The sequence below is a fragment of the Felis catus genome, chromosome B3, assembly GCF_018350175.1.
Source record: "Felis catus isolate Fca126 chromosome B3, F.catus_Fca126_mat1.0, whole genome shotgun sequence".
Taxonomy (NCBI): Eukaryota; Metazoa; Chordata; class Mammalia; order Carnivora; family Felidae; genus Felis; species Felis catus.
The window spans coordinates 112,917,416-112,943,543 of record NC_058373.1 but is presented as its reverse complement, the minus strand read 5'-3'; the positions used below and the strand labels follow the sequence as shown (position 1 = coordinate 112,943,543).

General features: G+C 36.0%; 1 protein-coding gene across 16 annotated transcripts in view; it reads right to left on the bottom strand.

The window, feature by feature from the left end:
• The window catches only part of GPHN (gephyrin), a 635,834-nt gene continuing 609,706 nt past the window's right edge, over positions 1-26,128 (bottom strand). For all 16 annotated transcript variants that reach the window (XM_019833155.3, XM_019833153.3, XM_019833151.3 and 13 more), the window contains 5 exons: positions 21,696-21,769; positions 17,156-17,220; positions 13,237-13,340; positions 2,097-2,193; positions 1-996 (listed from right to left, as the gene is read on the bottom strand). In XM_019833155.3, coding sequence (XP_019688714.1) covers positions 863-996; positions 2,097-2,193; positions 13,237-13,340; positions 17,156-17,220; positions 21,696-21,769 — 474 coding nt within the window. In that variant the 3' untranslated portion in view covers positions 1-862. The remainder of the gene's footprint in view (positions 997-2,096; positions 2,194-13,236; positions 13,341-17,155; positions 17,221-21,695; positions 21,770-26,128) is intronic.

Below are 26,128 nucleotides of genomic sequence, written 5' to 3'. Positions count from 1 at the left end.
TTTTTAAATAATGATCAAGGATTTTTTTTATTCATTAAGTTTCAGTATCATTACAGAAAATGTTATGGTACAGAGTTGTTTAACATTATTTTTTCTTTGCTCTTGATTTCCACATGAATGCTGGTAACACTAATATCTGTACAAGATCAGTCTTTGATTTTATTTTTTGTTCTGTACAATTTTAAATGTATTGGTTAAAAAGGCTGTCAGCACTTAAGGAAGCATTTTTCCCCCAGTTTGTTTATTCAAATAAAAGGTATCCAGTTACCGCCCCAGAGTACTGTGCCATGAGGCTACCGGGGTGAGGCGCCTCCCGGGCGCTCTGCAGGTGAGGGTGCTCCCTGCAGCAGGGCTGGGCCTCCACCCGGTCACTCTTCTGTTGGCACTGTGCACATAAACACGATACATGATAAAGAACAAGCAAAAGCTCTCTGAAAAGCGGTTATGAAGCATACTAAGAAGGGAAATCCAAGTGTTGCCTACGCTAGTATAAATAAGCAGACAGCCTTGATTAAGAGCATAATTAGTTGTATTTTAAAGATGAGAAAAACACAAGTTCTGCAGGCACCTACTGCTGTCTACTAAAAGCTATCGCTATCAGACCTAGCATTGAACACACAAAGCAATTTGCAAGAAAGAAAAAATTTGCTTTGATATAATCAGAATAGAGTTGTCTGTTAAGATTTATTTTTAGGTGTTTTTTCTTTAAAAGGTATTTAAATTCTTTTGAAATATAGTTCAAGATGTTGACTATACAGATCAACTTTTATCCAGATCAGAAAAACTAGCTGTGCCGTTGCATATTACAGGATACAGTCAATGATATGTGGACATGCATCAAAGCTTTCTCCCTCTGGGACCATCATAGCCGTCCAATGACCATGACATCCACCACCTCGCCCTTGTGGAGTTCCACGTACTGCTCTGTCTTTGGAGGTAGCATCAACAAGCCATTGGCGCTGCGCATGCTCATCAGACGGCTGCTCATCTGATTACCTAGAAAGAAATATCTCATTACAGCAGCATAAGCAGCACACTGTGTACATTTGGAGCCCTTGCGGTTCTTTTCAAAATAAACACCCATGAACAGAAACACAGGTCTTCAAGAGGAAGAGAGAAGATCGGACTTCCCAGTCCCTTTTCCAGGTGGCCTTGCTACTGTATCCTACTACCTTCTCACTAAACTCTAAAAATAAACAGCAGAAATTATTGCCTAAAAAGAATAAAATAGGATTTTATAGCATTATGCAAAACGCCATAGAATTTCTCAGTTCAGGCTAAAAAATGTTATGTGTGTCTGAAAAGAGAGGCTTTTAAAACTTATTTAAAACAAGATAATAATAGCAGTGGCTACCACTTTTTTTTAGTATTTATTAAGTACCAGACAGTGTGGTGGGCATTTTACTTAACTATCTTATTTAATTTGCACAAGACTCAAAAGAGGTTAGGTAATTTGCCTACAGTCCTACTAACTAGTTGGTGGCCAATTTGAATGTAAGTCTGGGGGAGACACTGCCTATGTACTTATTCCCTCTGTTAACTGATGTTTGCACTTGATAGGACCTTTGTTTAGAGGGTAATACAGTTTTCTGGAGACACATCAGAAGTTATATAACTATGACTAGAATACTTGGGGATAAAAGTTTAAAGTCTAGAGGCGGTAACTATAGAATACTTGAGTTATCAATATTGATTTCTCAGTGCTTAAAATTTACCAATATTTAAGGTATAGTAGAGGCTACAGAGGATCACATTATAATTGAGCTTTAATCTCACATTTCAGAGTAGCATAGTCATAGTACAACCAAAGTTGTGCTCAGAATTTAGAGGTTGAACAAATAGACAAAAATCTTCCATAATTCTAAATTTGTGTTTATCTAGAAAATATGGCTCCATGGAATAAGTAAAATTTTGTTTTTACTCTTATTTTCTTCTTATGCTATACCATTAGGGAATAATTTAACTCATCTAATCTTTCAAAAAGGAAAATGTACAACAATTACTAAATTAGGTGTACCCAAGGAGGGGGTTATGCATAAATTTTGTGTTTAAATGGGATACATGGATAGACATACCCACAGATGTGAATGACTAACCTGTGCTCTGTGCCCAAGGCAGTGGTTCTTGGTGATGCCAAGTCAATATACAGCGATGGTATTCTGGGCGAGGATCCAGTTTTACATCACATGATAACTATAGAATATAGAGTAAATGAAAACAAACTTGATCACCTGATCATCCCTTCAAACTACAGGGTGGTGGAAATTGTGCAAAGAATAAAGTAGACATGGAAAATATCTTGGCATTCTGCTGTTCCCACCTCTACCACCTTATGTTCTTAATACAGAAGTCCAGAAGTTGGGTTGTTCCAGTGAAAAGAGAAGACTAAGAAGTTGGTATTCATAGTGGGGAAAAGGGCAGATGAAAAAGAGAAGGTCTATTTTTGAAGTCTAATTTTATGGGTTGATAGCACAGGTACCTCTGACCTATGAATTGAGAAAGCAGGTATTTTAACACCGAAAAATAAAAGAAATAGACCTAAAGAAACAAGCTCAATATCTATTTATATGTATGTCCATCCATCCATCCGTCCGTCCATCCACCCGTCTGTCCATCTAATAAATATTTACTGAGGCACTCTTCAGCTACCAATTCATAGACCTATCTTTAACATAAAAGGGACACTTTCTTTTACTCCTGAATATTCCCCATGTCCCAATACTGACCATACAATCTCTTTCAGGCAAATAAAAGTAGTCTCTACTAAAAGTTATACCATTTTTGTTTAGCCACATCACTGGTAATAAAAGAATTATGGAATGGCATCTTTCATATCTTTCCATTAAGGATGAAAACCTTTCTAATATAGCAACTTCAGTTTACACATGCAATGTAGAATGACTAATCAACCTTTAACCTAGAGCCATTAAAAAAATCTATTTCATTAAATTCATCCTGAAATCTGATAAATCAAAGTGATAATGTCTTGGTAGTAGGTACCTAAGAGGTATTCCTTGAACAAGTTTATATACTGTATAATTATGGATGATAGCCTATCAAAGATTAGTTCAATTTTGGTGAATATGAGACTTGTTCCAGTGTATGAGAATTAACATTTTCCATTAGCACAATAATCATTGAAGTTACTCTCCTTAAAATGGAAGAGAAACCTTTTATTCAACTAGAACAGGTATTGCTTAGATCAAATGATTCAATTACAGCTTGAATATCCTAGAAATTTTTGTATTTTCATTTTCATTTGTCTCCATATATTTTTTAATTTCTTTTCTAATTGGCTGGTGGACCCATTCATTCTTTAGTAGGATGTTCTTTAACCTCCATGCTTTTGGAGGTTTTCCAGACTTTTTCCTGTGGTTGATTTCAAGTTTCATAGCATTGTGATCTGAAAGTGTGCATGGTATGATCTCAATTATTTTATATTTATTGTGGGCTGTTTTGTGACCCAGTATGTGATCACAGGAAACCATCAAAACCATAGAGGAGAAAGCAGGAAAAAACCTCTTTGACCTCAGCCACAGCAATTTCTTACTCAACACATCTCCAAAGGCAAGGGAATTAAAAGCAAAAATGAACTATTGGGACCTCATCAAGATAAAAATCTTCTGCACTGTAAAAGAAATAATCAACAAAACTAAAAGGCAACCAACAGAATGGGAAAAGATATTTGCAAATGACATATCAGATAAAGGGCTAATATCTAAAATCTACAAAGAACTCACCAAACTCCACACCTGAAAAACAAATAATCCAGTGAAGAAACGGGCAGAAGACATGAATAGACACTTTCCCAAAGAAGATATCCAGATGGCCAACAGACACATGAAAAGATGCTCAACGTCACTCCTCATCAGGGAAATACAAATCAAAACCACACTGAGATACCACCTCACGCCGGTCAGAGTGGCTAAAATGAACAAATCAGGAGATTCTAGAAGCTGGCGAGGATGTGGAGAAACAGGGACCCTCCTGCACTGTTGGTGGGAATGCAAACTAGTACAGCCACTCTGGAAAACAGTGTGGAGGTTCCTCAAAAAATTAAAAATAGATCTACCCTATGACCCAGAAATAGCACTGCTAGGAATTTCCCCAAGGGATACAGGAGTGCTGATGCATAGGGGCACTTGTTTATAGCACAATGTTTACAGCAGAGCTTTCAACAATAGCTAAATTATGGAAAGAGTCTAAATGTCCATCAACTGACGAATGGATAAAGAAGATGTGGTTTATATATACAATGGAATACTATTTGGCAATGAGAAAGAATGAAATCATGCCATTTGCAGCAATGTGGATGGAACTGGAGGGTATTATGCTAAGTGAAATAAGTCAGGCAGAGAAAGATACCATATGTTTTCACTCATATGTGGATCCTGAGAAACTTAACAGAAGACCATGGGGGGAGGGGAAGGGGAAAAAAAAATAAAGTTACAGAGAGGTAGGGAGGCAAACTCTAAGAGACTCTTAAATACTGAGAACAAACTGAGGGTAGATGGGGAGCCAGGGGAGAGGGGAAAGTGGGTGATGGGCATTGAGGAGGGCACCTGTTGGGATGAGCACTGGGTGTTATAAGGAAATCAATTTGACAATAAATTATATTTAATAATAATAAAAAAGAATATCCTAGAAATTTTGATTCAGGTAAATCTATCACCAATCTATTCTGGTTACTCTGTTTTTTAAACATTCTAATTATTCACTCTGACAGTCCCTGCTTTTCCTCTGGAATCCAGAATAAAATTCAATGCTGAAGTGTTTTTCCTTGACTAAATCATACTAAACTCTTTCAGTTGATATTGCTTATGTTTATACTCTATTTCATATCTACTGAGGGGTAACTTGCCATTATTCCTGAATTATTGTGTGCTTAGCTGAGGGCAAAAATGTCTCTCTCTCTTTCAATCTGTGTATGGGGGTTCTCCAGAATTAAACTACAAGACTATTCCCGTGGCTGTGTTATTTGTTAGGTGTCTGAGCAGGTTTTCACCTGGCAAAGGCACTGATTAGCTCATGGTAGTACGAGAGAACAAATACTAGAATGGGGTGATATCTGACCTCTGCCTTCTACTCCCAGGTGTACAGTTAACTGGCATGCTATGTTAGGAAATTATTTTGCTTTCCTATACCTGTTTGTTTATCTACAAAATGGGGTTGTTTGTTTTAAAGGAAGATATTTATGTTAATTTAAAGAACAAGAATCAATTGCATCAAATTGAGGTGAATACAATTTTTTTTGTAGCCTTACAAACAGCTGTTCCTTTTGCTGAGATGAAACCGACTAGATTTTTATGGTATTTTATGAAAATGCAGAATACTTTATTAACCAATATATTTAGCTGTACTGATATTATAGTTCTGGCATATTATATCACTTAGCTTAAGAAATCACTTATTTACTATGAGTGTCAGTGCTTACATGAATGGTGTACCATGAGGAAACACAAAACACATTTTTTTTGGGTGAAAAAGTTGATGCTTCACTTTTTTAAAAAAAAATGTTTGTTTATTTATTTATTTATTTTGAAGGAGAGAGAGAGAGAGAAAGAGAGAGCGAGTGAGCATGAATGGGAAAGGTGCAGAGAGAGCAAGATAGAGACAGAGAATCCCAAGCAGACTCCGTGCTGTCAGTGCAGAACACAATGCGGGGCTTGATCCCATGATCCATGAGATCATGATCTGAGCCGAAATCAAGAGTCAGATGCTTAACTGACTGGGCTCCCAAGACACTCCTGATGTTTCACCTTTGAGGACTTCTATTCATTCAAAACTAGAGTGGGCTATGGACTAAGACTATTTCCTCTGTTTCTTTTCAAGTATTTTTCTGACATGCAGTAGTCACTCAAGAGATAAAACTGGGGGCGCCTGGGTGGCTCAGCAGGTTAAGTGTCCCACTCTTGACTTCAGCTCAGGTCATGATCTCAGTTTGTGGGATCGAGCCCTGTGTTGGGCTCTGCACTGACACCATGGAACCTGCTTGGGAGTCTCTCTCTCCTCTCTCTGCCCCTTCCCTTTGCTTGTGTGCATGCGGTCTCTCTCTCTAAATAAATAAATAAACATTAAAAAAGAGGTAAAACTGTATTATGTGGTATAGTATCATATATGTTTTACATGTAAATGTTTAAGGGAGAAAATTAGAGGAAAAAAAAGGTCAACAGAATGAGGAAATAAGCCACAAACTGGGAAAAAATATTTGTAGAAGACATCTGATGGATGTCTGCTTTCCAAATTATACAAAAAATTCTTAAAATTCATTAACAAACAACTTGATTAAAAAATGGGCAAAAGGCCTGAACAGATATCTCATCAAAGAAGATATACAGATGGCAAGTAAACATTGAAAGATATTCAACATCATATGTCATTAGGGAAGTGCAAACCAAAACAATGAGATATCATTACACACCTACCAAAGGTCAAAATGCAAAACTCTGGCCACACCAAATCCTGGTGAGAATGTGGAGGAATGGAAACTCTTAATCACTATTGGTGGGAATGCAAAATGGTACAGCAACTTTGGAAGATGGTTTGGCAGTTTCTTACCAAAATTAAACATACTCTTAGCATACAATTCAGCAATCGTGCTCCTTGCTATTTACCCAAGTAAAGGGAAAATTTATGTCCATACAAAAACCTGCACATAGATGTCTGTATCAGCTTTATCCATAATTGCCAAAATCTGTAAATAATCCAGGTGTCCTTCAGTAGGTGGATTGACAAATAAATGGTGGTACACCAGACAAGGAGGAAACTTATATGCCTATTACTAAGTGAAAGGAGTTAATCTCAAAAGGCTGCATGATTCTGGAAAAGATACAACTATGGAGATAGTAAAAAGATCAAGATTATAGCATAGAGGGAGGGATGAATAGGGAGAGCACAGAAACTACTCTGTATGAAAGGACAATGGTAGATACATGAAATTATACATTTGTCAAGACCCAATGAATATACAACACTAAGAGTGAATCCTTGATAACCCTGGGTGATAATGATGTGTCAGTTGGTTCATCAGTTGTAACAAATGTACCACTTTGGTGTAGATGTCAATAGCTGGAGAGGTTGTACATGTGTGAGGACAGTGGTATATGGGAACTCTATGTACTTTCCATTTAATTTTGCGGTGAACCTAAATGAACTTAAACCTAAAAAAAATTTATTAATAAAAAAAAGATGAGAATATTTTGTTCTTCCTCTTTGTCCTGTCCATCTTACAGAGAAGTGACCTAAAAAATTTCTCAGGGTAAATAATTATTTGCAAATCCAGTGCAATAACGTTATTTCCAGAGCTGTCAACAAGGTATTAAAATGGCACAAAGAAGCTAAGTAGTCAACCCTTCTTAGGGACACCGAGAAAGGCTTCACAGGGGATGTGATTTCTGAGTCTTATGACTAAGGAGTCTTGAAAACTGAGAAAGGAGATGGTGGTGGTTAGGGAAGAACCTTCTAGGAAGGGGAATAATCACAGGCATAGGCAGGGGATCTCATGTCCATTTTGGAAGCAGTAAATAGCTTACTATGGTGAGAGTTCAGGATGAGAAACAGATGAAGCTGGAGAGGGAAAAAGGCCATGGGGTGAAGGGCCTCCTATGTTCACATGAGCAGTTTGGATTTAACCCGGGGGTCATGTGAAGCATGGAAGCATTTTAGTTGGAGATGCTTACATGGTTAGAGTTAGAACAGGGGTTTAAGAGGAAGCAAGATTAGAAGAAAGGAAACCATTAAATATGTCAAGGATTATAATCTAGTAAATGTTGGAGCCATCATTCAAAGCCAGGCTTATTCGGTTACAAAAGTCAGAGGATTTGGATGGTGGAAGCAGCTTTAGGAGAATGGTGAAGATTTGGAAGGCTGCTGTAAGGAATGGAAGAAGCTGATCCATAGGATATAAAAGGATCATGAAGGGAATTTGGGCCCCTGCTGAGGTTTGTAAATTAGAAGTGCTAATGTGAACAGCTGTAGACTCTTCTCTAGTTGTGGCCTAGGAATAAAAGTGAAAGATAAAGAAGGAAGGCTTGATCCAAGTTTGTGGATTTTTAGAGTGGGCTATCATGGAAGGAAGAGGCAAAAAAAAGTTGATGTGCTACACCACAGGACTTAGGTTGGGTGAGGAAAGTGACAAAGCCAGTGCGGCTTAAGGACTTAAGGGTAGGGGTGAAAGGAGTGTTTATACCCTTTTTACAAAGACTGATAGTAACTTGCCCTTGTTCCTAAATTGTACACCAGAGTTGGTGATTTTGGGATGAAGTACTTCAGGGTATTGGAAGTGACTTGCTGAAGTAGAAATAAAGATATTTAGAATTGTAGAAATAAAGCAATTGATGGTAAGAGGTGAGCTAGAGAGGTAGACTATGAGACACTTGCCAAAGACCTGAATGAGGAAAAAGTGAAAGCTCCAGAAGGTTCAAGGGAATAGGTTGGGATGCAGGACTGTACAGATTGGAGAAAAGAATTTGTGAGAAAACAGATGACCAAAGGGGATTCTACTTGGGCGGGGGCCTAAGATAACATGCGCAAAGCCCTGGTTGATGCTGGGGGCCTGGACTTTGCTCCAATCTGGTCAAAGCTTCCAAAGAGTGGCTCAGGCAGCTTTACGTTAACTTTTTTGGTAAGTGCTATAAAAGTTACGAGGCGCTGATTTCATTAGTCTACCACAGAGATCCTTGAGTTTATTTACCCTGTAAATCATGTATCTAAAATTTATCATGTAACTTTAAAATGCTTGCACATGCTGCTATGGATCAGTTTCAAAATAACTTTTCCAAAATTTTTATAAATTATATTTTCATTTATATATTTTTCATTTCCTAATACGTTAAAACTGATTTACATCTCTTATAAATCATGGAAAGTCCTATAATTTTCCATATCCATTTTTTAATCTATACGACATAATATTATGATATAATAGGCATCCAATAACATTTTTAATGATCAATGACTGATCTTGTCACAATAAATAATCATATTTCTCTCTACAGCTGCAAACACCTTAGTAATTTTCCAACAAAATAAACATTTTGTTAAGATGCTTTGTATTTTACTGTTTATGACATCAGCCAGAAAGCATTCATGAAGTTCTCATAGCAGGAAGACAATAATGCTCAAGAGAAGAGATAAGATGGGAAAATTGGAATAGCCCAGTAGAGTTCAACATGCCCATACTCTCCCAGCACATGCTGGCCTAATCCCATGGGAGATGAAAATATTTTCCCTTGCCCTTCTCTTAATCATTGCCTGAGATGGGCTGTTAATACTAATAGGAGTTGTGTAAGGTATATTTCTAGAGAAACGAGTTGAGAACAAGGGGCAGTAGAGGGCACTTTGATGGGATATTAAGGAAATATGTTAAGGAAACACAAAAGGATATCTGTTTGTAGAAGCATTAGGTTAATAATTCAGTGAATTAAGGTTACGTTTTTAATTGCCTACTGAAAGCCAGAAGTATTTCAACTTCAACCATAACTGACCCAGGTTATGGTGCAAGTGTTCTAAATTGATGTCAGAATGCACTGATACAAAAGATGACATTTTTTCTGTTGACCTTTCAAAATAATGCAGCATTGCCCTAACCACAGGACAGCTATATCAGAACCAGCACTACGAGTTACCGACACCAGCATTTAATAACTACCTCACTTTCTGAAAGCAGTAAGGATTGGGAGAGGCTGTGATTTTGGTGGCCATTTTGGAGAACAGTAATAAGTGGTGTCTGTAAGCTGCATATTGGATGGTCAGAAAACACAGACAAGAGGCTTTATCATGTTTCAAGGAAGTGAATAAAGTTATGTTCTAAAAGTGACAGTTATGTCAGGAAAGGTGTGGGGGTGATTTTAGGAGTTAAAACCAAAAGAAGTAAACAGCCAAGGACACTGATGACCCATCTGACAGTCCCAGTGACACTGCTCTGTGGGAGAAGGGAGTTTGACTGATTCTCAGACTAATTCTCAATTCCATGAGTTGACAGGAGTGAGCAGCAGTGTGAACAATGTACCATGCATCAGTGTGATTGTAGAGCTCTAGCTCATCACTGTTGTCAGAAAGGGTAGCTGCCACAATGTCAGTTTTAGAGAAGAGATAATGAATGTTAAGATGAGAAATAAATGAAAGGATTCATAAGAACTTTGCAAAGTCAAAGAGAAATCCTCTTTTTCTCTCTTAGAACAATGCAGATTGTTCTTATTTTCTAAATTTAGCAAATATGAAAATGGTGAGCAAATTCATATTATTGGTTTAGATGTCTAAGCTTTATGACTCTGACCTTCTGATTCGATCAGAATACTTTTTGTTTACTGATGGCTGTTTTTCTTCTTTTTCCATTAAATTTAAAATAAGACCACCACCATGATTATTGGAAAATCCCCCGATAATCTGTTTTCAGAATATATAGTTGAGCTTTTACTAAAATTTTAGGAAAAGGAGGATATCTCTTCATATACTGGCCTACAAAATCTCAATATTTAAAAGGTCAATGTTAAGAATATTTGAAGTTTAGGGACACCTGGGTGGCTCATTTGGTTTAAGCATCTAGCTTTGGCTCAGGTCATGATCTCTCAGTCTGTGAGTTCAAGCCCCATGTCAGGCTCTGTGCTGATAGCTTGGAGCCTGGAGCCTGCTTCGGATTCTGTGTCTCCCTCTCTGCCCCTCCTCTGCTTGCACTCTGTCTCTCTCATTCTCAAAAATAAAAAATAAACATTAAAAAAATTAAAAAGAAAGAATACCTGAAGCTTAGGTTTCCTTAATGTTTTATCCAATATATTCTCACAATAATATTTTATAAATATTCCTTCTTCCTCCTCTATGCCTTGTGTTCTTCCTGTCAACTAATCATAGCATTCTGTCACATTGGAATTTATTTCAAAGCTCTCAAAAAATAACAGTTTAAGTATTGGAAAAATGGATATATATATGCAGAAGATTAAATTTGGACTCCTTTTTTACACAATACACAAACATTAACTCAAAATGGATAAAGGACTTATATTTAAAACCCAAAACAGTAAAAATACAAGAAAACATACAGGAAAAGCTCTTTGATATTGGTCTTGGCAGTGATTTCTTGTATTTGACACCAAAAGCACAAGCCACAAAATAAAAAATAGACAATTATCCATACTTGTCAAAATAAAAAAATACATATCCAGTATTTTATGTATAAAAAATACATATCCAGTATATATCAAACTAAAAAGCTTCTGCACAGCAAAGGAAATAACAGTATGGAAAGGCAACCTATGAAAAGGGAGAAAATGTTTCAAACCATCTATCTGATAAAGGGTTAATATTCAAAATATATAAGAGTCTCTTACCAGTCAATAGCAAAAAGACAAATAACCTGATTTAAAAATGGGCAAAGGACTTGAATAGACAGTTCTCTAAAGAAGATACGTAAATGCATATCAAAACCACAATGACATACCATCTCACAACTGTTAGGATAGCTATTAAAACAACAACAACAACAACAACAACAACACAAAAGATAAGTATTGGCGACAATGTGGAGAAACTGGAATCTGGATATAATGTTGGTAGGAATGTAGAATGGTTCAGCCACTGTGGAAGACAGTGTGAGGTCCCCCCCCCCAAGTTGAAAATAGAACATATGATTGAGCAGTTCTACTTCTGGGTATATATCCTAAAGAACTCAAATCAGGATCTCAGAGACATCTGCACTCTCATGTTTACTGTAACATTATTCGTAATAGCCAAGATATGTAAACAACTCAAATGTTTATTGATAGATGAATGGAGAAGGAGAATGTGCTATATTAATACAATGAAATATTATTTAGTTTTAAAAAAGAAAGATATTCCTACCATTTGTGGCAATATGATAAACCTAGAGTACATTATGCTAAGTGAAATAAACCAGTCACAGAAGGATAAATACTGAGTGATTCCACTTATTTGAGGTATTATAGTCAGTTACAGGGGCACCTGCATGGCTCAGTCAGTTAAGCATCTGACTCTTGATTTCACGTAGGTCATGATTTCACAGCAAGTGGGATAGAGCCCCACATTGGGCTCTGCGCTGACAGTGTGGAGCCTGGTCGGGATTCTCTCCCTCCTTCTGCTGCTCTTCCACTCATGTGCTCTCTCTCTCAAAATAAATAAATAAATAAATAAATAAACAAACAAACTTAAAAAAAAAAGCCCTTTATAAAAAAAAAATAGTCATAGAAGCAGAGAATAGAATGGTGATTGTCCGAGGCTGAGGGGAGTGGGCCATGGGGAATTGTTTTTCAATGGGTATAAGTTTTCTCTTATACAAGGTAAGTTCTAGAGATCTGTTGTACTACACAGTACCTATAGTTGACAACATGGTGTTCTTCACTTTAAAATATGTTAAGAGGATAGTTCTCATGTTAAATGTTCATACCACAAATCAAACAAATAAAACCACAAAAGAACACAGAAAGTTTATGGAGGTGACAAATATGTTAGTACCTTGACTGTGGTGATGATATGGGCATATGCGTATGTCTCGTCAAAATATATATGTTATATATATGTAATTTTTTGTATGTCAATTGTATCTCAATCAAGCTTTTAAAAAAAGCAATGGTTTGATACTGTAGGTCACATTGCCAAGAGAATTAATTATTAGTTATATAGAAATTGTGTTACATAATTAGTTGAGTAGTAGTAAATCAAACTGAAGTTAGTGTTGGTGGAGAAGGGGACTCTAGTTTCTAAGTGGCCTTTTAACCAAGTATAATTTCTTAGGCTTAGTTGTCCTTTTCCTAACAATGTGGTCAACGTTTTATTTTAACTCGCTAGTCTCCTTCTAGTCCTTTGACTGTCTTTTTCCAAATTGTTTAAAATTTATCAGAGAGGTTGAAGAAAAAGTGAGAAGATAAACAAACAGTTGGCTGTGTGACTTTACACAGCTGAAAGGGAATTCTTGTCCCTCCTTCCGTATAGGTTTATTTTAGGGTAGTGCCAGTCTCATTCTATTTGCCATTTTATCATTACATATCCACTTCCATATGGATTCTGCCAGAAAAAATTATTTACTTTAGAAGTTGTGGAATAATGTGGGCTGGGAATAAATGGGACCCTTTCCCCTCCATTTCTGTCATGATGGGGAGAATATAACTACATTTTCCCTCACAACGATTACAAAATTCTGGATGTTTATTTTGGGCAGTTGGAAAATCATATCCTTAATTGTTATTAGGCTTCAGTTTTGGTTCCTTGTCATTTAGAAAACATTACCCTGGCTTTGATGATGGTTGGCCGAGGATCCAAGATGCCCTGCATCTTTCTCAGTGCAGGCACAACAAAGAGGTTGCAGGTGACCACGGCTGACACAGGATTCCCTGAAAGTCAACCAAGCAGTTACTTATAGTATACGTATAAAAATTTGCCAAAAAATTACAATTGTCTATACCTTCAGGCATCATAAAGAGTGAAGTAACTAACCACTAACTCCTAACCTTCTAAATCACCTTAAATCCTGAAGGATGCCAGAATAGAGCTACAGTCAACCAAATACCACAGAAGGTATAAACATTTGTCTACCAGTGAAATGCAGAAACTTCTGATTCCCTGAAACTGTTTAACACAGTTTTTTATTTCCAATTTCCTGGGAACTATACATTGAAAGTCATTACTAATCTTTGTAAGTTTTAAAGCAGATTGTACCTGCTATTTTTAAAATATTTTAAAATTGCCACAGTAATACATGCTCTGTACAAAAACATTTAGAAAATATGTTAAGCACAAAGAAATGTATCCATAACCCCCCTCTACCCAGAAATCTCTTTAAATTAAAAAAATAAAACTAAACAATTTAAGCTGCGAAGGACTTGAAGAGGAATACTGTTATAGGCTGAATTGTGTCCCTTGCAAATTCATATGTTGAAGTCTTAACACCCAATATGACTGTATTTATAGATAATAGGGCCTTTAAAGAGGTAATCAAAGTTAAATGATGTCATAAGGATGAGGTCCTAATCCAACAAGACTGGTGTCCGTATAAAAAGAGGGAGAAACACCAGGAGCACATGTACGCAGAAAAAAAGGCATGTGAGGACACAGTGAGAAGTTGGCCATTTGCAAGCCAGGAAGAAAGACTCAACAGAAACCAGCCTTGCTGGCATCTTGATCTTAGACTTCCAGTCTCCAGAACTGTGAGAAAATAAATTTCTGTTGTTTAAGCCATTTGGTCTGTGATAGTCTATTATGGAAGTCTGGGCAGACTAATAGAAATACCAAGGTCTTTTAAAATTATAAGCAAAACTTGAAGAATTCACTTGTACCTCTCCAAGAAGAAATCTGGGTGGGTCATGCACTTCGAAGGAAAGAAAGGTGGGCAATGAAAAAAATGACTGTGCTGAGAATCACAGATTTCGTTTCGTGTGTGGTACTGTTAACTAAATAAACTGAGCAGCCCGAGTGAGTTCCAAACCTTTCTGAATCTAATTTTACTCTTCCCAAAATGAAAGGTTTGGACTACATGCCTCTCAATATCCCTCCTGGGTCTAAAATTCCAATTTTACTAACACATTAATCCAGTGGTATCGAGCATGTATATGTACGTGGAGGGCTTGGGATCGACTATTAGATTTTTAGTTTCCCTTGGCCTGGCTTGTGCTGCTAACTGCATCATCAAAGTAAAAGGCAATGGTTTAGCCTATTATTAGCTAAAACCATACCTTTAATTTTCTTCTACCCACAAAAGTAGTTAAGAATAGATTTTTTTAAGCTGTAAAAAGTGATGAGTAATAGTAATAATTTCAATAGAAAAATGAGTTGTCTTGCCCAACTGCACAGCAGACTCTTAATGAGAATTAATTGCTTTTCACCTGTCTCAAAATACACAGATGAACATGTTTCTGGGAAAGCAAAAAAAAAAAAAAAAAAAAAGAAAAAAGAAAAAAGCTATTGTTCAGCAACGATGACGGCATTCTTGTAATGCTGCTGCTTTATAAAATTACTCTAATTGAAAATGGATTGCAAACAATTGCAAATAGTGGTTATTTTGTGTGTGGGGGAAGGGATTACCAATAACATTTCTTAATGTTTACCTGTATTTTCTAATGTTTTTATAGTGAACATATGTTATTACAGTAATTTTAAAAAGTTAAAAAAAATGGCAAGTAGATACATCAATCTTTTTTTTTAAAAGTTTTTTTTTAATTTTTTTTTTAACGTTTATTTATTTTTGAGACAGAGAGAGACAGAGCATGAATGGGGGAGGGGCAGAGAGAGAGGGAGACACAGAATTGGAAGCAGGCTCCAGGCTCTGAGCCATCAGCCCAGAGCCTGATGCGGGGCTCGAACTCATGAACCGTGAGATCGTGACCTGAGCTGAAGTCGGACGCTCAACCGACTGAGCCACCCAGGTGCCCCTACATCAATCTTTAAAACTGCTTTAAAAGTTATCAAGATTAGGAGCTCCTGGTGGCTCAGTTGGTTAAATGTTCAACTTCGGTTCAGGTCAATATCTCACAGTTTGTGAATTTGAGCCACGCTGGGCACTGTGCTGACAGCTTGTAGCCTGGAGCCTGTTTCAGATTCTGTGTCTCCCTCTCTCTCTACTCCTCCTTCTCTCCTGCTCATGCTGTCTCTCTCTCTCTCTCTCTCTCTCTTCAAAATAAACAAACAAACAAACAAACAAACAAAGTTATCAAGATTAGTAACAGTTTTAAATGTGCAGCCTTCAGAAAAGCAGAAATACAATCATGAATTTTAAAATCCTTTTAAAAGGAACCACTTTACTGATTCCACAGTCTGAACATCTGGGTTGTTGCTGCCCTCTTTTGGTTCACTGAGGCTGGGCAGAGAAAATTTCAAATGAAAGTAGCAATTTGAAAATAGGTTATTTAATTATAACTTCTTTGGCAGATGAACAATAGTTCATAAGTAAAGGCAAAGCAGGCTCCCAGTATAATTCTTTGTCTATAGGGCAAGTCCTGTCTTCTGTAGACAAAGTAACAGTCTTTTCTAGGCAAAATGAAGCTAGGAAGAGAATCACATTTTTCCAGAGGATCTGAGCATACATACCTTAAAGGCCCTAAGGAGTTTTTACTACAGATACATTTGAGGACTACTTTACTTAACAGTCTTCTCTGTTAACATTTCCTGTAGGATATAAACCTAATCTTTTATGCTTACAGATAGGAGCTTTAGAAATGCTTTCAAAATTCAAAACTCCAAAAAATGCTTTTCAAAATTTTCTGCCTGTCTTCCTTTCCTTATACTCTATTTTGAGATTTATTTACTATCAAAAGCAGATAAGTATCCCAAAGTCACCAGATTTGTGCATCTGAAAGGAATAAGCAGGTTATTTTCTGAAGGAATCTGTCCGAAAACATAGAGAATAGGACGCTGCTACAGATCAGAGGATAATTTTAAAAGCTGGAAAAAATAACAAGTAGATACACAAAACCTCTAAACTGCTTTAGAATTTATCAAGATTGGTAATGACTTTAAAAGCATGGCTTTAACTGCAAGCCAAAAATCAATAAAAAACTGACTGAAAGTCTTTATAAACGGAACCACTTCGCTTTTTCTACTGTCTGAACATGTGAGTTTCTGTTCACACGGGAGCGAGGATGGGGGACAGTGATATGGTCAGACTGATGATGCCTGGGGTTTGGCTGAGAAACCCCTCATTCCATGTTGCCTGCCCCATCCCAGTCCAAATCTGGCAAGAACAAAAGCCAGTTTTGTATTTTTTTTTTTGTTTGTTTGTTTACCATTTACTTTCATGGGTGATTCAAGGCCCTTTGGACTTATGAACACAATACTTCTAGCTATGGGAGGTGATTAGACTGCTAACTTAGACCAATTTTTTATAAGGAAAAGCTGGTACCCCAGATAGATCTAGTGACAGTTAACACTTGGCTACCATTTTAGGGTTTGGGATATACTTTGAAAGATACTATCTAATTTGACTTTTACATCAATCATACAAAGTAGGCTTTAGCCCATTGTATAGATGAATAAACAGCTTCAAAAAGTGTAAGTGATTTGCCCAAGGTCATACAGTAAGTAAAGCTGGGTCTTGAGCCCAGGTCTTTCAGATTCCAAATGGAGTGCTCTGATAAGGAACTGGTCACCTGGGTTTCAAAATGATTTTGATCATTTTTATAGGAAAAGCAAAAGAAACTGTTTCAATTATTCTTACCTGGTAGTGCAAAGATTATTTTTCTTACACCATCAATATCCAAGGTTGCAAATGTTGTTGGCAGGCTAGAGAATGAAAGAGATCATTTGTTAGGGGCTGCTAAGTAATGTGACAAGTAAATTAAATACTCCAGTTTTCTTGCTATGTGGATTTCCATATAGGGTATTTATCATATAAAAATACTTTTCTGTTGACTCTTCTTTAAACCTTTATACCATGAATTGTTTCAAAAGCATTTACATTAATTTATTTTTAGCATCTTTATTTTCAAGTAACCAAACTTCCTGGTTTTCTGTAGCTTTTTTTTTTTTTTTTCCCATTTCCTGCTAGTGCCAGAGAAGTGTATCTCAAATCCTGGAGTTTCTCTACCCTTCTAGTTGATAACGTCCATACTATTTTTGCTGGAGATCTACAACAATCATTCTTATTACTGCAAGACTAGCTGGTGATAGTCTATCAGATAACTGCCTGTTGTTCAAGATGAGTACTCCTCAACCATTTAAAACTATACTCAGCAATAAACACAACACTGGCTTTTTATGAAGGGATTTTTTTGAAATGTCAAAATAAATAAAATACCATGACTAGAACAAAACTAAAGCAATATTAATTTAAAAATATTTATAAATTATACTTCCTCAAGATTCTGACATGAATCCTGATCATGGGGGTGTGGGAGAGGGCTGAGTATAAGTGGCATAGAGTGGACAGGCAGTCAAGAATAGTGATATTTTTTTCTATTGATTATGCTTTATATAAACTGTTAGCTAAGATTTCCTTATATTAATGAAACTTGAGTAATGTAGAATCATTAGGGAATGTTAAAATTTCCATATAGTTGAAAAATTATCTCTTTCAGTACCTAAATCATTTTTATTATTTTTGCAACTTTGTCTTTCAAAAATGGATCACTCATTATTAGCTTTTGCAATAATATGATGAACATTAACATTTTTTTGATGATTCACAACTATCATTATTAACTTATTCTACTCTGCTATCCTACAGTGATGTAGGGTCACAAGGGTATATTGTGCATTGTTTTCACCTATAAACCATAACTTCATCCCACACACTGAGGTTCTTGTCTCTTTTCCCTTAGTTTTTTTCTGTGGCTCCCCTTCATGCTAGGCTCCATCATCTTGTCCCTTAAAGCTGGCTTTAGGTTTAGGAACCAGAGAGGATTAGTAATAATTATATTGTCAGAATGATAAAAATAATAGTAATGTTATTATTTTGAAAGAAACATCTATGCATTACATCCATTATTTCATTTAACTTTCACAACAATCCCATGAAGTAACAGGTATCATCCCATTTTATAGATGAGGAAACTAAGACTCAGAGGTTAAGAAATTTGGCTCAAATCACTTAGCTACTAAATGGGAAAACAAAGATTTGAACCAAGATTCTTTTAATTTTATGGCTCATAATTGGACAAGGCTCTCAGAGGGTCTACTGTGAAGTGTTAGTATGTGTACTATGTAACATCTATTTTTGGCTACTCTGAGGCCCTTTTTGCTTATTTCCTGATTCTTGGCTGTATTTTAGAAAAACTAGATTACATTATCATACCAATTTATGAATAGGTTATTTGGCAATGACTGTTACTATGTGATGAAAATAATTTCCAAGATACACTCCTGGCAACAGCTATGTTCACTGTAGACGACCCATAGAATTGTGATTGGTACTCCTGATTGGTAATACTTCAAATGTCTTTTTGAATATCTCTGTGTCTAAAATGAAAGAGGTTAATTACATTCTTAATGTACTGTATGTGGGAAGAGCAAAGCTAAATTGTTCTTGAGCTTTTTATACTTCTTGTTCTACTATTAAGGAGCAATTACTTTTAAATTCTTACCTTTAGACAAGTATAAATTCTGGCCAAGTAAAAGGAAGCCCACTTAAACTTCTAAACTATTTTATTATAGCAAACTAACACACATAATAAGAGTGAGGAGGGAATGCATAATACTTTCCTTCTACTATATTTAAAGCCAATTTAAATTATCTTTTACATCTTGCAGACAGGTACTGTGATTTCTCTAAAGGTACTCATTTAAAAAGCATTCCATTACAACAAAACATTTTATCATGCACTGCTATCATGAGTGTCCTATTACAAGACTGTGAAGCTTTTGTTTAAGTTCTGGTAAGCCATTTCCTTCTAACTCAGCACGTATTGTTCAGTTCTCCTCTTGAGATCAGAATGTAACAGCATTTATACAATGACTGAGGTCGCAGAGTGTTATGACTTTAAGGGAGGAGAATAAACATTAGGAACTGATGACAGCGTTAAGTTGAAGTGGTAAAAAGATAAACTGAAAATAAAATAGTACCAAAATTATACATCACAGGTGCTGAGATTGACTTAAATAATAGATATTACAAATAATTCTCCTCTAGAGGTGAGGGCAACTAATATCAGCTTCTTTCTCACTACAAAAAGAACAGTCAATTCAATTTTTGAGGTTACTGAGAAGCACACTGACATGCTTTTGGGATGTCCTCTGTATTCTAATCAAATTAGTACTGCCTACAGGGATGGGAAAAAATGCCTGTTCACTCACAACATAATAATATTTACTTAAGACAAAATATTCTTAATGAGAATGATTCAAATTCAATAGTCTCAATAATAAAAGGACTTTGTTAGCAGTAGCCATATTGGGGCAACTACAGAAATATAATGCCAGGAATTTTACATTCTATCAAATTGTGGAGAAGACTTTAGGGTTAATCTTAACTTCATACTTAAATGGTAAAATCATGGTGATAAAGCCTAATCCTAGACCTGATGAGAGGTATCCAATAAATCGGGGAGTTGAGGAGGGATGCCTTTATACTTAAAAAAGGTTTCTGAAATTTTTGATGTTCCCATAGCTCACTCCTAACAACTGATGTCTCACCTCTACTCTCTCTTAGGGTTCACATGAATACCCATCAGAGTATAATTCTGAAACGAAAGCATAATTACTGTTGTCCCTGACAGCATGGAGGTGTGCTAGAATTTGAATGCTCACCTCTACACTGAAGCCTTTGAATGGGGAAGGAAAAGTTTATAGAGTAACAGGTCTGAACAGGCAAACTATTGCTTAAAGACATGGCCACACATTTTCATCAACACCATTGCTTGGCATTCTTTGAGGATTTATAACTGATTACAGAACCTCCATCAGCCCTTCCTTAGGGAGTTATTAGCTTTAGGAGATGTGCCAGATCTTGGTATGTCGTTATTTTTCTTTTTCCCAGGAGGTGGTAAGAAGCAGTATGAAAGAGTACTTATGAAGTATTTTTGCAAAGGGAAGAAAAATCGAATCTGAATCTAATCAAGCTTTTAGATCTAACTTCTAGTCCATACAATATACTGGAAAGAGAGCAGAACAAGTTCACTACCACCACAACGGAGCCATTAGCCAAATCCATTTGTTAGGACAAATGATTCAGTTTCTTCAGCAAGTCAATGGCATGAAAAAAGGAGGGTAGAGGTAAATGTTCTTATTCAATATAGATTTAATAACCAAATACAGCTTGTGGAACTGATGAATTCTAATTCAAATAAAGCATGTAAGAAGGCATTGTCTCTTTTTTTTAATTTATTTTTTTGATTTTGAGAGACAGAGAATACGAGCTGGGGACAGGGGCAGAGAAAGGGAGAATGGGAGAAAGGGAGAGAAAGAGAGAGACAGAGAGAGAGAGAGAGCGCGCGAATCTTAAGCAGGCTCTACACTCAGCACAGAGCCCGATATGGGGCTTAATCCCACAACCCTGGGATCATAACCTGCGCCAAAATCAGGAGTTGGATGTTCAACAAACTGAGCCATCAAGGCTCCCCAAAGACATTCTTTTTCTTAACATTTGGGAGAATTTTGAATATGATCAGGGTATTAGATGATATTAAGATACTCTTATTTATTTTGTTAGGTAAGAATACCACTGTGATTACACAAGAGAATGCTGCTGTTATCGTTATTATTATTTGAGATGTATACCAAAATGACATTGTAGAATTTGCTTTAAAGCAATAAAAAAACAAAAAAAACCCAAAAACAAACAAACAAACAACCCAACAAACAATCTAGCCTTCTGTCCTCTCAAAAAGGGAAGGAGGATTGATAAAACAGTCTGGGAAAATGGTGATAGCTACTGAAGCTAGGTGATGGGTACGCGGGGGTTTCACCGTACTCCTTATTTTTGTGCATTTTGAGAATTTTCATACTAAAATGTTTTTGAAAGGAGAGAAAGCAGCAGTATGGAGAGAAAGAGAAAAAGAGAAAGAAGGAACTAGACATGGGAACTACAGAGAAAAGGTTTGGAAAATTGCTTTGCTTTGTTTATAATAAACCCAGTGACTCATAAAGAAGATGAATTCCCATTTCAGGTAGGCGCTACACTGATGCAAGGAATTCTAATACTATTTCTTTTATTAGAATAAATAATCCATAATAGAAAATGTAAAAAGAAAACATTTAAAACTTTGTTAGTCAAAGCAAGCCAAGCCAACCCCATATATGAGATAACAAGATTATTTTCATACCCTGGTTTCATAAAAACCCTGCCAAAATGGATCTGAGCATGAAGATCAATGTCCAGCACCTGCTTGAGATAGTCCTGCAAATATGAAAAATAATCACTTTACTTTCAAACATTCTAATATCAGACTTTCAAAACTTCAAATGAAAATAAAATGAATTTATAAGATTGAAATGAAAAGAAACACCTTATTTTAGTGAATTTGATTTACTTAAGACAAATATTCCTTCATCTCTTCATTCTTGTCATTCATTTATTCTTCAATATTGAGTACCTGGTATATGCTGAGTACTAATCTGGGTACAGGGGGATATGGGCTTGAGCAAAAGAGACAGTGTCCCTGCTTTCATAAAAAATACATTCTAGTACAATTAGATAATAAACCAAATAACCACATTAGCATATAAATCATTACTTGATAGGTTACTGTTTTTCTTTTAATATAGAATTTTATGTCTGAGAAAGGATGTTAGCAAATAAGAAGCTTAAGAAGTTGTGCTGGGGCAGGGAAACCACATGTATGTATACTATATTATTTTACTTAATGGACTTAAAATAATGCACACATTCCTTGAGGAAAGACTTGGACATTTGCCCACAGACTGCCAAATCTAAGTAAGTCAACTAAAATAAAAAATAGGGAGGGAGCTCTGAAACAGAGTAAAGGGAGTTTAATTGTTCCAAATGTATATTCTGCCAACAAAAACACAACCAGCTTAAAGTTACAACCAATCCACAGTGGTTTGACAAAACCTGACCTTTGAAAATGAAAGGCAACACTGCCATGCGGTTGGTTTTGTAGACATAAAGAAAACAAACTGCAGTCTTTAAAATTTCTCAACCTCTAGCTCTATTGTTGAGTTTCCTATTCATTAATCTAAGAGTAAGTCTAGTCACTTACTAAAATTTAAATATTGTACAAGCTTAGGATACTTTATTTTAAAAATCTGTTCCCTTCTATCTCTACAGCCTCAGCCAACATCATCTCACCTGGATTACTGAAATATGTCTCCTTGGCAATAGTCTTGCCCTCCTCCAATTCATTCCCCCCACAGTAGTAAGAGAGATCTGAAAACAAATCTGATCAAGTCACCATATAATACTTCAAAACTTTCTGGTTTCCAGGAAAGAGTCTCATCTTTTTAATATCATATCTATGATTCTTGTATCTTCTAGCCCCCTTTTATCAATCATTGCTCTCATCAGGCAATCCTCCTCCCATCCAACCCCATTCGTCAATCTCTTTCTCTCTCTCCAGTTTGAAACTTTCTTGCCTCCATTCTTTGAAAATGTTCTTACTTCTGTCTAGAATACTCTTTCTTTCTACCTTCCTCTCTCCACAGCTTATCTCAGTTTCACTTATCTTCTCAGCCTCCCCTTCATTCCCAAGGCTAGATTTGGACAAAAGATTGTTTATGTTTATTTTGAGGCTATGTTGTTACATACAAATTTAGAATTATTATATTTTTCTGATGAACTGATCCATTTAAATATATGAAATGTCCCTCCCAATAATCTACAATCCTGCTTACCCTAATTTTCTGATATTAATACAACCACACCAGCTATTTTTATTGCAATTTTTTTCTAATCTTTTCTTTCAATTTGCTGTATCTTTCCATTTAAGGTGGGCCCTTTATTACCATGATACAATTTATTGTCTTTTCATAATCCAGGATGACAATTTTTAATCGGAGGATCTAGTCCATTTACATTTAATACAATTTCTGCTACATTTGGGTTTAAGACTATCACCCTACTATTTGTTACTTCTGTTTTTATTTCATCTTTTCTTCTTTTGAATTCACCATTTTTTTTGTTATTTTAATTTCTTTCTCTTCAATTAGCTTGTTAGTTACTAGTTTTTTTATTATTATTTTAGTGGTTATTTTAATTTTTTTTAATGTTTATTCATTTTTGAGAGACAGAGTGCAAGCAGGGGAGGGGCAGACAGAGAGGGAGGGAGACACAATCCAAAGCAGGCTCCAGGCTCTGAGCTGTCAGCACAGCCTGATGAGGGGCTCGAAGTCACAAACCATAAGATAATGACCTAAGCCAAAGTTGGATGCTTAATTGACTGACCCACCCAGGCGTCCCCTATTTTAGTGGTTATTTTAGAGATTATAATATGCATCCTTGACTTATTATAGTATACTATAATTTGATATTTTTATTACTTCCCAGACAATGCATGAGACTTAAAATATGCTAACTACATTTATTCCTCTCTGCTTTTGGTGCTACGATGTACCATATGTTCTATATAAATATTTAGTATATATAATATTTAGTATGTATATATTTAGTGTATGTATGTGTGTATATATATAACTATTATATATACTTCTATATATTATACAAACATATACTCTACATTTATGATTTAATATATAATATTTATATACAAACCAATTTTAACTTCATAAGACATTATTATTTTATACAATCGTCATTTACATTTACCCACATATTAACACTTCTTTTTGTTCTTTAGTCCTTTCTGCATTTCCACATCTACACAATATTTCTGACTAAAAAATTCCAGTCTTTGCTAAGGCTGGTATATTTCCTATTTGTCCTTATTCCTAGAGCACTTCAAAGGTTTAAACTAAGAGCCTGAGATATTTGCCAGGGCCCCTCCCCCCCCACTGCAGGCCCTGAACTGCTAAGACTGCTAAAATTCTGTTTATTTTCTTAGCCTCTTATCTACTCTGTTATGGTTGGCTTCTTGGCCTCTTCTACCATTACACCTCCCCCCATCCCTCTGGCTTAGGAATTAGTAAATGCTTTGAGGAAAAATGTGGCAGAGAATTCTAGTGTTACTTCTCTGTCCCTTGCTTTTCTCTGAGATCTTGGTGCCTTAAATCCTGGATACCTCGGTTGTTCTCTTCAGACACCTGCTTTTTCTTCTCTTTTTTTTTATTTAAAAATTTTTAAAAATTTATATAGCTTTTATAGTTGTTCTTGGTGGGAAGCTTGGTCCAAATAAGCCACTGTATTATAGTAGGAGCATAAATCTCCAGACCTTATGTGCTGTTATAACACTATGTCCTTCTGATATCACACACATGTTATACTGCAATTGCCTGATAATTGGTATATATCCTTTACTGGACTATACAGTTTGTAAGCATAGAAACCTTGTGTATATATAACAAACCCCTAGTGAATAGCACATGCCTTTCATTCACTCATTTCTTAGTTTGACAAATATTTTTGAGTGCCTATTATACATCAGGGATTCTATATGTGCTAGAGATTTAATGGTGAAGAAGAATAAACAGGACACAAAGATGTTCTGTTGTGTTTTACTGGTGAAGACAGACTAAAATAAGTAAAGCAACAAATAAAATAATTATAAAGTGTGGTACATGCTATGAAAGAAATAAACAGGTACTAGGATAGAGAATAATTGGGTGGGGCAGCAGATAAGGAAAGGCCATTTTAAAAGAGGTGGTGAGGATGAGAAGGATTCAGCCATATGAAGTATTCAGCCATACTTCCAGGCAGAGGGAAGTACATACTAAAGGTTCTAAAGCAGTAAAGAATGTGCCTAGAACTAAAAAGACAATGAGTAGGAAAGAGGCATAAGATGAGGTTGGAGAGACAGGCAGAAGCTATACCTGTAGGCTTTAAAGGTTATGATACAGAGTTTTAGAAAGCAGATATGCTCATTACATATTTACTAAATGAATGGAAGTATTTTATTTTTCTTGGAAACAAAAAACCTCTCTGTTGTTAAAAATGTCCCTTTTCATTCTTTGTGAACATGAAGGAATGCTTGATCTTGCTGTGACAGAGGAAAAGCTTGTACCAGACATAGCCATAAAGGCTGAGAATCATCATTGTTTTTAAGTTTTTGTCTACCTATAGAAGCAGCAAGGATCTCTGTCTGATATTCTGAAAGCTGGAGTCAGATAGGAAGAAGAAAAATGAATGGATGAAAAAGCAAGGCCTTTTCCACAACTCAGGTAAGAACAAACAACATTAGACAAGTTGCAAAAGACTTTAAAATGGGCAACAAAGATTATTGGATGTCCAGTGTAGCACAAACTTCTGGCTTATTTGTGTGTTTCATCATCTTTGAGCTATTTTACAAAAATTAAGCTTTAGAAATGGATTATTCAGCTATAAAAAGAATGAAATCTTGTCATTTGCAACAACATGAATGGAGCTAGACAGTATAATGCTAAGCAAAATAAGTCAGAGAAAGACAAATAACATATGATTTCACTCATATGTGGAATTTAAGAAGCAAAACAAAAAACAAAGGGGAAAAATAGGAGGGATTGAGTGGGGGAGAGAGAGAGAGGGAGGGAGGGAGGGAGGGAGGGAGGGAGGGAGGGAGAGAGAGAGAGAGAGAGAGAGAGAGAGAGAGAGAGAGAGAGAGAGAGACTCTTAATTATAGAGACCAAACTGATGGTTCCCAGAGGGGAG